Below are 13,524 nucleotides of genomic sequence, written 5' to 3'. Positions count from 1 at the left end.
TCTCTAGACTGACTGATTTTTCCCTCATCCCAGAGAACAAATTTAGTTTAGACCTCCTATTGAGCCAGACCTTATGGGGGGAGGGGGGGCTGGTCCAAAGATCCCCAAATACCCTTGGCCCCAGCTAAGTTCACCTCTGGAGGCAACCCCCAAAAGTGGTGGGATCTTCAAATGCTCGGCCATGAGTTCTTCTTCCCAGAAAAGGTGTCTTTGGGACCCTCTCTCTCTCCTCAGAAGATAAAAAGTCCTTCTCCATGTCACTGGCCAGGTATCAGATAGTCCTGGGGGGGCCCCAGCTGGTTCGCGGAGTCTGCAAGTAGCCTCTGCCAGGAGGGGAAGAGTAAACGGGTTCCTGTAACTCCCTTGTGGGAAAGAAACCTGCTTCTGTGGGATGGCCCTGGATGGGGAATAGGAAAGACAGAAGGATCTGGAGCTGAGAAGGGAGGAAAGGGAGCGGCATTGTTCCCGGTGGGTTCCCTCCCCCCTCATTATCATCTCAAAGGGGAAAGAAAGGGGCTGTGTGAGCTGGCTTCTCCCCTTCAACAACTTCTTCCTCTCAGGAGACAGTTCCACAATGAAGAAGACACTGGGCAGGGGCCTGACCCAGGCAGCCCAGGCTCTGCCGAAGCCGCCCGGGGAAAGTGGGGCTGGCGCGCCACCTGCTGGCCGCTCCTGGCAGCGGGGATAGCATCCTTAGGGCACCCTGCAGGGAAGGATCGGAGTCGGAGGCAGCCAGCATCCATTCCGAGAAAGCTGGAAATGTACTGACGTGAAGAGAGGTTAGGAGGTTTGCAAAGAATGTAAAACGGAGTTAGTTCTGGATGAGAAGCTGATGTGTCTGCGGGCAGGAAGTCTGCATCACATACATTCCATGAGCGCAGAGCCAACTTCCAGGAAAGTTAACGCGTCTCAGCTTCTCACTTCTCCCCGTTTTTTATCCACTGAAGGGCAAGAAAAAGATTGCTCTTCTCAAGACCTAATTCAAGTGTGGGCCTAGAAGCATGACTGAAATACACTGGGAGAAATTCCTCTGGCCAAAATTGTGTCCCCCACCAGTGTGCGAGCCTAAAATTCACACAGGGTCATGCCTGTGGAGTACAGAGATCGAAGACCCAAGTCAAAATGTAAACGCTTCTTGGCTGAGGCCATTCATCGTATTTCAACCTCATTCACTGTGCCCCGCCATGATACTACATACTCTACGGGCACTGGGGGGGGGCAGCGATTGGTAACTTCATCATCAGAGAATTAGCAGGAAAGAGTGACCAGCAGAAAACCTCAGCACAATAAGGTAAATCCCAATCCACTCTGCCCAACAATGGGCATGAGAAGACTAAACAGGCATTGCCTACGAGGGGCTGCTGTCAAAATGACGAATGCTGCACAGAAGGTCATAATAGCCTGTGAAATAACATGCTTAATACTTGCTGTCTACGAGACACATCCTAAGCACTTTTATATTAACTCAGATTTTAACCCTACTTACATTTATTCACTCTACAAGGTAGGTATTGTTCCCATTTGGGTGCAGTAACTTGCAAAGGTCATATAACTACGAAGGGGTAGGGATAGGATTTGAACCCAGACAGCCTAGCTCTGATGTCTGTGTTCTTAATGTGACACCATGCTATTAGCTCAACCTCCATACAGGAAGTAACTTTCCTGGACAAATAGTTCTTTTTTTCATGAAGGTATAATTGACATATAATATTGTGTAAGTTTAAGGGGTATAACATATAGATATGATACATTTATATTGCAATATGATTGCCATTTTAGCATTAGCTAAGACTTGCATGTGGTCACATAAGTAATCATTGCTTTTTGGGGTGGGAATAATTAAGATATATTCTCTTCGTAAGTTTAAAGTTTCTAACACAGTTCTGTTGTCTATAATCACTGGACCATGTATTAGATCTCCAGGGCTTATTTATCTACTAGTAGTAAGTATGTGCCCTTAAATAGCATCTCTCCTATTCCCCCAGCCCCTGGTAACCACCATTCCACTCTGTTTTTTTCAAGTTCAGTTTCTGACATTCCACATAGAAGAGGCATCACACAGTATTCCTGACAAATAGGTTTTGAAATACTCCCATCGCCATAGTATGGTAAACCCTGACTGAGCCAGGGAAAACACAGTAAGTAGAGAACACTCAAAATCAAGGTAAAGCATTGGGTGAAAGAGAAACAGAGGACTGCAAAAGGCATGCAGGCATTTAAATTACCAGACGGACTGGCTGCAGGATTGACCAAGCAAGACTGCTTGAAGGCAACACCTCTGCAGAAGTCAACTCCTAAGCTCAGAACCTAAAGATGGAGCTTTACATAGGCACATACACACATAGGCAGAGATGAACGAGGCTTCATGATAAGAGCCTTCGAGCAAGCAGCCACAGGCTATGCAGACTGGATCAGACCAGAAGCGAGGCACATGACCACTGTGGTTAAGATGAAGTGATTTCTTAGCAGTAACCTAAGGACCGACCTCTGAACCTGCTAAAGATGCTTTAATGTTGACTGTATTGAATATATATTATAAACCATAACTATCTCCTACTCAATCATTCCCAACCTGAGGTAACTTCTCGAGGAATGAATGTGAGTCACTCATGCATGTTAGAATAACGGAGCATCTGTTATGCTTAGTGAACCAGATGCATTAATTGATTCATTTAATAAGTATTTACTGGGTGCCAACTATGTGGCAGCCTTTAGAAACACATGCATGCAACCTTGCTCTCCGGTCCCCATGGCTCTCCAAGAGTAGACTGTCAGAACTGCCTTGGACGGGCAGCTTCCATGTCTCCACATCTCGGCGTACTTCCTGGACTGCAGGTTCCATGTCTCCACTGGACTAGTGATTTTTATCAGCTCTCTCTACCAAAAATTTGGAGTTAAGGCCTATTCTCCAACTGCAGCTCCATGGGAACAGGGCCTGTTCTCCATTACCTGATGCTGTATCTTGTACTTGCTTGGTGCTCAGGAACTACTGATAGAACAACTGCTGTCCAACTGACAACAGACTTGTAAATTCTCTGCCCAAGGGGAGCTTACCAATGAGTGGCAGTGCCTGAGAGGAGGCTGGAAGGCATGTCATTTGGTGTTAAGAGAACAGGCCTGGGCCAGCCTGCCAGTACATGGAAGATCTGAGATGCAAACTCAGAAGCTCTGGTCCCGAGGGTTTAAAGAAGGACTGCAGACCTTTGTTGCTTTCTTTTATCCTCATAGCAACCACATTTTATCAGGTGAGGATGGCTGAGCTGAGAGAGGTTAAGCAACTTGCCTGAGTTATTTCAGATTTTAACAGTTTTCTGTTTCGTTTTTCCAGGCAAGATGGTAGAATAGGTAAATGCTGTGCTCACCTCCTCTCACAACCACCTCAAAATTATAACTAAATTACAGAACCATCATTGAGAATGGCTGAAGTCTAGCTGAACAAAAGTCCTACAAATAAAAACACACAGAAAAAGCCACGTAGAGACTGGGAGGAGGGACAGAGACGCGGAATGGGCTGGTCTCACACCTGAATGGTGGAGGGATATCTAGGCTGCAAAGGTTCCCTCTGAGATGCCAGGGTCCCAGCCCTACACCAGACTCTCCAGCTCAGGGTTCCAGTGACAGGAAGAGAAGTCCCACAACTTCTGGCTGTGAAACCTAGTAGAACTGTGGCTGAGTCAGACAGAGCATGGTTGGAAGCCCACCAGGTGTTCCTCTTAAAAGGCCTGCATATGGACTTACCCACTGATGGACTCACTCGCTCTGAGCTCCAGTGCTGGGGCAGCAGCTTGAAGGGTGCCAGGGACATAAAAGGAGGACGTGAACTGTCTGGCTTCGTGGCGAGGGCTGGATAAGGCAGCTTTATTCCAGACAGAAGTGCTGGCAGATGCTATTGTTTCTTTGTTGAGCCCTCCCCTCTCCTGGTGGCCACTATATCTGAGTCTCCATCAACCTGGCTAACACTGGTAGCCTCACCTTAGTGATTCCCTGAGGCTCCACCCCACCCAATTTGTGGATCCCACCCAAGCCACTTCCGGTGGCTTTTCCATACAAACAACCTGTCTTGGCTCATGCTGCAGACTTTGCTAAAATCTCTCAAAGTTTCACAAACCTCAAACAAGCAGCATCTGGCCTTGGCATGCCCGGTACCTCTTCCTAAGCAGCCCCAAGCCTGACATTAGCAGCAGCAGGTCTCGGTTTGCAGCTTAGCCTCTCCCACAACCTCTAAGCCCAGAACAAGTATCAACCATTTGCCGATCACTTTGTAGCTCATACCAAGTTGCGCCTGATATGCCACAAACATAGTGGCTGACCTTGGCCTGCAACAGAGCCCTTCCTAAGAGACCCCAGAAACAACACACTAGGTGGCCAGCTTCAGAACACATTAGAGCACCACCCAACCATCTCCACAAAAGACAAATCCAAAGGGCAGACTAGGCAGGCACCAGAGCCCTGCTAAAGCCATTCCTGCTCCACAGGGTCAGCCCCTACACAACAGCTCCCCCACTACAGTCATGGCCAGATCTGATAACAAGTAGTCTGAGAGTCAATCCTTCCCATTGACATGCAAAGAGCAACCAAGGCTCACCTACAACAGGAGGGCACACACAACCCACACAAGGGACACACCTGGAGCATCTGGCTCAGGTGACCAGGGAGACTGCGCCACTGGGCCCCACAGGACACCTACTATATAAGGCCACTCTATTAACACCGGAAGACATAGCAGCCCTACTTACTACACAGAAACTAACACAGGGAGGCAGCCAAAATGGGGAGACAAAGAAACATGTCCCAAATGAAAGAACAAAACAATGCTCCAGAAAAAAACTAAATAAAATGGAGACAAGCAATCTACCAGATGCAAAGTCAATACACTGGTTATAAGGATGCTTAATGATCTCAGTGAAAACTTCAACAAAAAATAGGAAATATAAATGGGCCGACCAAGTGGCACGTTGGTTAAGAGCTGGATTGGGACGCCAGCTCTGAGCAGCAGAGCCCCGGTTCAGATCCCACATGGGGGCCAGTGACACTGAGCCCTCTACAGCTAAGATGGTGAACAACAGCTTGACCTGGAGCTGGGCTGCTGTGAGTCACTGGTGACGGTGTAGGCTGCTGCCCCTGCTGCAGTGGGCTGCCATAAGCTACCGTGTGTGGCTGGCAGCCAGCGTGAGCGGCTGGCAGCTGGTGCGAGCTTCCAAGAGCTGCTGTGAGTGGCCGTCCAGAGGCCGGCGACCGATCTGCCTCACCCGGGAAGAGTGCAATGATAATACCAACATGGGCCAGTGAAGCAACATCCTCCACAACTAGACTGAAGAACAAAACGACAGCAAGTTGTCTGTTCCCCTCCCCCAATTCCCCAATAAAAATCTTTAAAAAAAAAGATAGGAAACATAAAAATGGAGAAAGAAAACATAAAAAGAATCATCAAAAATGCAGAAGACAAAAACTGAAATAAAGAATACATTAGAGGGAATCAAGAGTAGATTAGATGAAGCAAAGGCTCGAATCAGCAATTTGAAAGATAAGGTAGCAGAAAACAGAACAGCAAAAAGAAAAAAGAATACAAAAAAAAATGAGGAAAGTTTAAGGGGCCTCTGGGACAATAGTAAGTATACTAACATTTGCATCATAAGGGTACCCAAAGAACAGAGAGAGCAAGGAATTGAAAACCTATTTGACGAAATAATGATGGAAAACTTCTCTAACCTGGCGAAGAAAATAGACATACAAGCCCAGAAAGTGCAGAACGTTCCAAACAAGATGAACTCAAACAGGCCCACACCAAGACACATCATAATTAAAAATGCTAAAGGTTACAGACAAAGAGAATCCTAAAAGCAGCAAGAGAAAAGCAGTTAGTTACCTACAAGGAAGCTCCCATAAGACTGTCAGCTGATTTCTCAGCAGAAACTTTGCAGGCCAGAAGGGACTGGCACAAAATATTCAAAGTGATGAAAAGCAAGGACCTACAATCAAGATTACTCTACCCAGCCAGGCTGTCATTTAAAATTGAAGGACAGATAAGGAGCTTCCCAGACAAAAAAAAGCTAAAGGAGTTCATCAACACCAGACCAATATTACAAGAAATATTAGAGGGGTTACTTGAAGAAAAAGAAGAAAAAAAGATGAAAAATATGACTAATAAAATGGCAATACCTACATATCTATCAACAATTACTTTAAATGTAAATGGATTAAATGCTGTAATCAAAAGACATAGGGTGGCTGAATGGATAAGAAAACAAGATCCTTACATATGTTGCCTACAAGAGACTCACTTCAGATTGAAAGACACACATAGACTGAAAGTAAAAGGATGGAAAAGATATTTTGTGAAAAAGGAAACAACAAAAAACCTGGGGTAGCAATACTTATACCAGACAAAACAGACTTTAAAACAAAAGCTATAACAAGAGACAAAGAAGGACCCAGTAATCCCACTTCTGGCTATTTAGCTGAAGAAACCCAAAACACTACCTTGAAGGGACATGTGCATCCATATGTTCATTGCAGCATTGCTTACAATGGCCAAGATGTGGAGGCAGCCTGGGTGTCCATCAATAGATGGATGGATAAAGAGGAGGTGGTACATGTATACAATGGAATATTACTCCGCCATAAAAAAGAATGAAACCTTGCCACCATCTGCAACAATATGGATGGATCTAAAGGATGTTATGCTGAGTGTAGTAAGTCAGACAGAGAAAGACAAATGCTGTATGATTTCACTTATATGTGGAATCTAAAGAACAAAATAAACAATCAAAACAGAAACAAACTTATAGATACAGAAAACATTTGGAGAGTTGTCAGGTGGGAGGGGGTCGGGGAGGAAGGGTGAAAAAGAGGAAGGGATGAAGAAGTACAAATGAGTAGTTATAAAATATGGTCATGGGGATAAAAAGTACAACATAAGGAATATAGGCAATAATATTGTAATAACTATGTATGGTGTCATACAGATACTAGATTTATCAGGGTGATCACCCTGTAAGTTATATAAATATCTATATAACTAGGTTGTATGCCTAAAACTAATGCAATATTGTATGTCAACTGTAATTGAAAACTAAAAAAGCATTTTTTAAAAGTTTTCTGTTTTTGGAAAGATAAGATGGTGCATATACCACATATTATACATTATATATTACATATTACATAATACTTCCAGTGGGCTATGGGCAGCAGCCCATATCAAACACGTTAAGATGTTTGCAGCAAATCACTGGAACAAGCACAGTGAGTGGTATAATGGACTATTACAGTCTCCCTTTCCCTCAGGATCAGGCTTGGCAGTCAAATGGATTATAAAATAATTTCCAGTGTTCAGTGCCTTTTGCATTTTGGATTTGCAGGGGAGGGACCGTAGAACTGTGTATGTAAAACCTAGGGAGAAACTGTGGCACACATTTGGCGCCATGCACCCGCACGCAGTCACCTCGTGCAAATGTTAGCTTCCTGCCCTCCAGCCACTACTGAGTTCTGCCACCCCTCCCCCGCAAGAGGGCGCTCAGCCCCATCTCCTCTCTTGCCCCCAGACGGGAGGACCGACAGTTCCCGCTTACCAGTCTGTGTGGGCATCGTCGATCACCAACAGGATCCTGGGCTTCTGAACAACGGGTGTGGAGGGCCCCGGGGGCTCCATCAGCCCCGAGGGGGCCTGTGAGGTCGGCTTCATGGCACTGGAGAAGGAGCTAAACAGGCTGGATCCTGGAGAGGAGAAGGAGGCTGCCAGGGGCTGGGGGTGCCTCCGCTCCATGGCCGGGGAAGCCGGGGAGCTGGTGGAGCTATCTGGGCGCTGCAGGTCCGTCATGTAGCCATTCGGCAGGTTGGCCACGAAGCTGCTGTCGGAAAGGCGCCGCCGGAGGAAATTCATGGCTGTGGGTGGATGAGATGGCTTGTTCCTCCTCCGAGTTGTCTAGGTGAGGCCCTGACCACAGGCTGCCGGGGAGCGGGGGCGTGAGGGTCTTGGACCAGAAGAGCCAGGGGAGTCCTGCAGGAGTCCGCTTCAGCTGTCTTTGTTTACCTGTGGAAACAAGCCAACACACGTATTAGTGGAAACAACCTCCGCCCCTGGAGAGCAAACAGATATGGCACCTTCCTGCTGCGATGCTGGGGGCAACATGAAGTGGGAACCCTTTTGAAAAGGAATCTGGCAACGTGTAATTAGAGCACACCCGTTTAACCTGCCGTTTCCATTTTCTGGAATTCTAACCCAAGGAAAGAATCTGAGTCACTGGAAAAAAAGCCTCCCGCACAATCGTATTTACCATGGCATTATTTGCACTAGCAAACTACTGGCAAGGATCTCCACGTTCAATCACAGGATAACAAATGAATTATAGCACAATCGCTCAGCGAAACCTTTTGTGGCTATGAAAAAAAGGGTACTTCACATGGGATTATAGCAACCAAACAATGTTCATGTTGTAAATAAAAAGATCGTGATACAAAATTATAGGTACACAATGACGCCCACCACATAAAGTTTGAAATGACAAAACTCTGGAAAGGAAATACATTGGAATGTTAACAGTGATTTTATCTGGGTCATGTGACTACATGGGGTTTTTTTTCTCCTTTTTCTTTCCCCTTGCCTGTATTTTCCAGATTTTCTAGAATATATATGCTGTGGACTGAATTACATACTCCCCCCAGTTCATATGTTGAAGCTCTAACTGCCAAAGTGCTGGTATTTGGAGGTGAGGCCTTTGGCAGGTAATTGGGGTTAGATGAAGTCTTAAGGGTGGGGCCCTCATGATGGAATTAGTGTCCTTGTAAGAACAGATACCTGAGAGCTTCTCTCCCTGCACTGTGTGAGGACACAGAGAGAAGGCAGCTGTCTCTGCAAGCCAGGAGGACAGCTCTCACCAGACACTGACCGTGCTGGCATCCTGCACTTGGACTTCCAGCCTCCAGAACTGTGAGAAATCAACTCCTGTTGTTTAAGCCACTCAGTCTGTGGTACTCTGTTATGGGAGCCCTAGCAGACTAATAAACATATGTATTGCTTTTCTAAACAGAACAAAGTAAGTTTAGAAAAAAACCCGAATTTTTCATTTCAGATTAAAATATCCTATTGAGAAAAATTATTATTTAAACCAGGTGATTAGACGCCCTTATATTTTTTTGCTCAGCTTATTTTACATTTTTATTGAAGTAAAATTTAGTTACAGTGAGATGCACAGTTCTCAAGTGTACAATTCTTTGAGTTTTGATAAATGTATACACTAGTCTAAGATTTATTACATCTGCTCAGAAAGTTCTCCTGCACCCCTTTCTGGTCAATCCACTCACCTCCATAGGCAAACATTCTTCTGATATCTGTCTACATATATTAATCTTACCTATTCTTGAACTTCATATAAATGTAATCATATGTACTCTTCTTTTGTGAATGGCTTCTTTCCCTCAAAATAATGATTTTGAGACTCAACTATGCTGTATATATCAACAGACATTCTGGTTTTTATCACTGAGTAATTTTCCACTAGATGAATAAACCACAAGTTGTTATTGCATCTTCTTGTTGATGGACATTTGAAATGTTTCCAGTTTGGGGGTACTGTAAATAGAATTGTTATACAGAATTTTTTTACTTAAGTATTTTTGTGTGTGGAGAATGAGGGATTGGGGGAGGGAGGGAAGGAGGGAGGGAGAGAGAGAGAGAGAGAGAGAGAGAGAGAGAGAGAGAGAGAGGCTTTTCTTTGGGAAAATACATACCTAGAAGGTAATTTTTGGGTCATAAGGTAGGCACATGTTTAACTTTATAAGAAACTGTCAAAGAGCTTCCCACAGTGGTTGTACCACCATTTTGCATATTCATTCAGTTGCTCCACATTCTTACCAACAATTGGTTGCTGTCAGTCTTTTTAATCTTAGCCATTCTAATGGGTGTAAAATAGTACCTCACTGTGTTTTTAATTTAATCTGTCTGCTCTCTGATACCTAATGAGATTGAGCAACTTTCGTGGGTTTACTGGCCATGGATATGTCTTCTTTTGCAAAGTATCTGTTCAAGTCTTTGGCCCATTTTAAACAGGTGAGCTGATTATATTTCACTTATATCTGCTCTTTATCATGACCTCTCTTCTTACTTTGGTTTGGGTTTAAGGGTTTAATTTGTTTTTCTTTATATTAGAAAAGAAGAAAGGTGTAAAATTAATGATCACATTTCTATCTAAAGCATCTAGAATAAATATTTAAAGTAATGCATTTCCCTCTATGCACTGCCTTCACTGCATCTCAGAAACGTGGCATGTTGTATTTTCATTATCGTTCAAATCAAATTATTCTTACTTTCTTTGTGGTTCTCTTTGACCCATGTGTGATTTAATCGCATATTTAATTTTTAAACTCCAGTGCTCTTTCAGATATTTTATTGTTATTGCTTTTGATACGATTTGTTTGTGATTAATAAGCATAGTCTATAAGGTTTTAATCCTTCGACATCTTTGACATTCATTGAGATTAATTTTATGACTCAATATGCTCGATCTTGATGACTGTTCCATGCGCACTTGCAAAAAATGTGTGTTTTGCAGTTCTCGGGTGTAATATTGTATAAATACCAATTAGATTGTTGTAAAATCAGGTTCCCGAGCCAGGAAGCTGATTCTGCCATGGTGATATGCAAGCAGGAAGTTTACTGGAGATCGCTCCCGTGATTACCAACTGCAGGCAAGTACAAAAAGCAGAAATGGGCTGAAAGAGAGGTTGAATGGCAATCCAGTTTTAACAAGAGGCCTCACTTGCTCTTACTGGGAGCATGGAACTGCGGTATCTCTTTAGCTTTCCTCATTCTCCAGCTACTGTCAGCTTGTACTCTGTCCACTGAGTTGTCAAACCAATAAAACTTCAGTTTTCTGCTGTGGGTCTAGCTGCTCCATGCCACCTGGACTGGGAGGTGCTTTCAAGTAGAAGCCACATAAATATGGATCTCACTTAGTGGTTCCTTTCTTTCAAGGGCCAAATCTCCTCCATGGTCTACCTACTTTTCGCTTCTCTCCAAGGACCTCAAATAGTTTCGCTTTAAACTTTTGATCCAAGGTTTATCATTATCATCGATGAGAGGGTTAGCACAACACAAGCTATTGAGTCACTACTGGAATGAAATCTTTTTTCATTTTTAAACTACTAGATAGAAAAGTGAACAGAATGTTAAAGCTGAAGGGACTTTAGAGATAATTTGACAATCCCTTCTTGAGGAAATCTGATCAATGGTGGGAATACTCCACCCTCAGAAGAATCACCTCATTATCTTTTGACCAACTCCATTGTTAGTCAAAGGCTCTTCTGATAACTTCTCCCCACTTCAGGCCCCAGGGGAGTTTACAATCTGGTAAAGGGAGGCAGATCATGAACAAGGGAACAAAGTATTTATGGATTGGAGCAAGAGCTAGTAAGGAATACACAGAGTACTGTCATAGGGATTAACATGGGGAGGGGCAGGGAAGGCCTCTCTGGGAAGGTAACCTTTAAACTGATATATGGAAAATGAAGGGAACAGGAAGTATATATGCAAAGGCCCTGGGGTAGGAAAGAGTTAGGCAATTTGAAGAATGGAAGGAAGGCTAGCCCAACTAGGAAACAAGCAGATTTTTATAAGAAAATGTTTAGAGAAGTAAAGAGGGGCCCAATCATGAACGGCCATGCTGAAAATAATTTTGATTTTAATCCAAGTGTCAAAGTAAGACACTGGAAGTTTATAAATAAGAGAGAGATGTAATCTAGTCTAACTGGCTACTATGTGGAAATCAGACTGTAGAGGATGTGTATGGAAGCAGCCAGACATGTTAGGAGGCTGTTACAGTCATTTGGGTCCTTACATGTGAAAAAGGGAGTTGGATTATGTGATTTGCAAGGTGTCCTGTTCTGTGAGTCATTCACATCTTGTGCCACTAGACACTGGATATCTCTTCGAAGCCAACCTAATCTGATAGTGGGACAAGGTGGGGGCGAGAGGGCTTTTGGGAGGAAAAGAAGGCCAGGAAGATTTCTGGGACAGAATCTAGTAGGCTCAGCCCCATGTTGCTCCACTAATGACCACTACAGGGAAGGAGTGACCACATCAGACAGAAAAAATAAAAAACTCTTTATAAAGCACCTTTACAAGCTCTTGTCTTAGAGGCTCTGGTAGGAAAGAAAACTTTACTGGGAAGGGATTAAAAAAAAATGCTGGAGACTTCTCAGACTTGTTGGTAGAGATGCAAGACAGAGTAAAGTACAAATCATAGGTATACAGGTATTGCATCAAAATGGGGAAAAGTCCCTAAGAATGAAAGCCGCCTTACAGTGGAACCAGCTACTTTGAGGAAAAACGAGCAACTGATCAGCCTGGACAGGAAAACGGACATCTCTGCTCAGGTATCTCATAGACACCCCAGATTCATTTCCTTGCCCATCATCAGATGAATTGGTACACCTGGGCCCCCCCACTACCTCCCCAAAATACCACTATCAGTCCACTTACTTAGGCCAGAAACCTGAGTCTCACACTTCACTCCTTCTTAACCTTCACCAATTCCAGCCACTCAGTCACCAGGCCCTGTCAGCTCTGTCTCCCCAAATATCTTTAATATCATCCTCTCCTCTCAATCATTCCTACCGTAGTCTTGGCTCACATGCTACTCAATTTAAAAATGGGCCAAAGACCTTAATAGACACATCACCAAAGAAGATACACAGATGGCAAATAAATATATGAAAAGATGTTCCACAGCATGTGTCATCAGGAAAATGCAAATTAAAACAACAGTGAGATGCCTCTACACACCTATTAGAATGGCAAAAATCCAAAACACTGACACCACATCCAAACGCTGGCGAGGATGTGGAGCAACAGGAACTCTCAGTCATCGCTGGTGGGACTGCAAAATGGTATAGACGCTTTGGAAGGCAGTTTGGTGGTTTCTTATAAAACTTAACATACTCTTACCATACAATCCAGCAATCATGCTCCTTGGTATTTACCCAAAGGACTTGAAAACTTATGCCCACACAAAAACCTGCACACAGATGTTTAGGGCAAGATATCTACTCATACTCGCCAAAACTTAGAAGCAACCAAGATGTCTCTCAGTAGGTGAGTGGATAAACTGGTACATCCAGACAAGGAATATTATTTATTAAAATGAAGCAAGCTATCAAGCCATGAAAACTCGTGGAGGAATCTCAAGTCCATATTACTAATGAAAAAAGCCAGTCTGAAAAGGCTAAATATTGTGTCATTCCAACTATATGACATTCTAGAAAAGGCAAAACTATGGTGACTGTTGGCCCTTGAACAACACAGGGGTGAGGAACACCAAACCCTTGTGCAGCCAAAAATCTGTGTATAACTTTTGACACCCCCAAAACTAAGTATTAATAGCCTACTATTGACGGGAAGACTTACCAACAATATAGTTGATTAAGATATATTTTGTATGTCATATGTATTATATTCTGAATTATTACAATAAAGTAAGCTAGATAAAAGAAAATGTTATTAAGAAAATCATGAAAAAAGAGAAAACACAT

General features: G+C 43.6%; 1 protein-coding gene across 2 annotated transcripts in view; it reads right to left on the bottom strand.

The window, feature by feature from the left end:
- SYN3 (synapsin III) overlaps positions 1-13,524 on the bottom strand; it is a 436,540-nt gene that overhangs the window by 396,619 nt on the left and 26,397 nt on the right. For both annotated transcript variants that reach the window (XM_019642594.1, XM_019642595.1), the window contains exon 2: positions 7,569-8,029. In XM_019642594.1, coding sequence (XP_019498139.1) covers positions 7,569-7,879 — 311 coding nt within the window. In that variant the 5' untranslated portion in view covers positions 7,880-8,029. The remainder of the gene's footprint in view (positions 1-7,568; positions 8,030-13,524) is intronic.

This window comes from Hipposideros armiger, unplaced genomic scaffold (assembly GCF_001890085.2).
Source record: "Hipposideros armiger isolate ML-2016 unplaced genomic scaffold, ASM189008v1 scaffold_71, whole genome shotgun sequence".
NCBI lineage: Eukaryota > Metazoa > Chordata > Mammalia > Chiroptera > Hipposideridae > Hipposideros > Hipposideros armiger.
The sequence above is the reverse complement of the archived record's forward strand: the minus strand, read 5'-3'. Positions and strand labels throughout refer to the sequence as shown.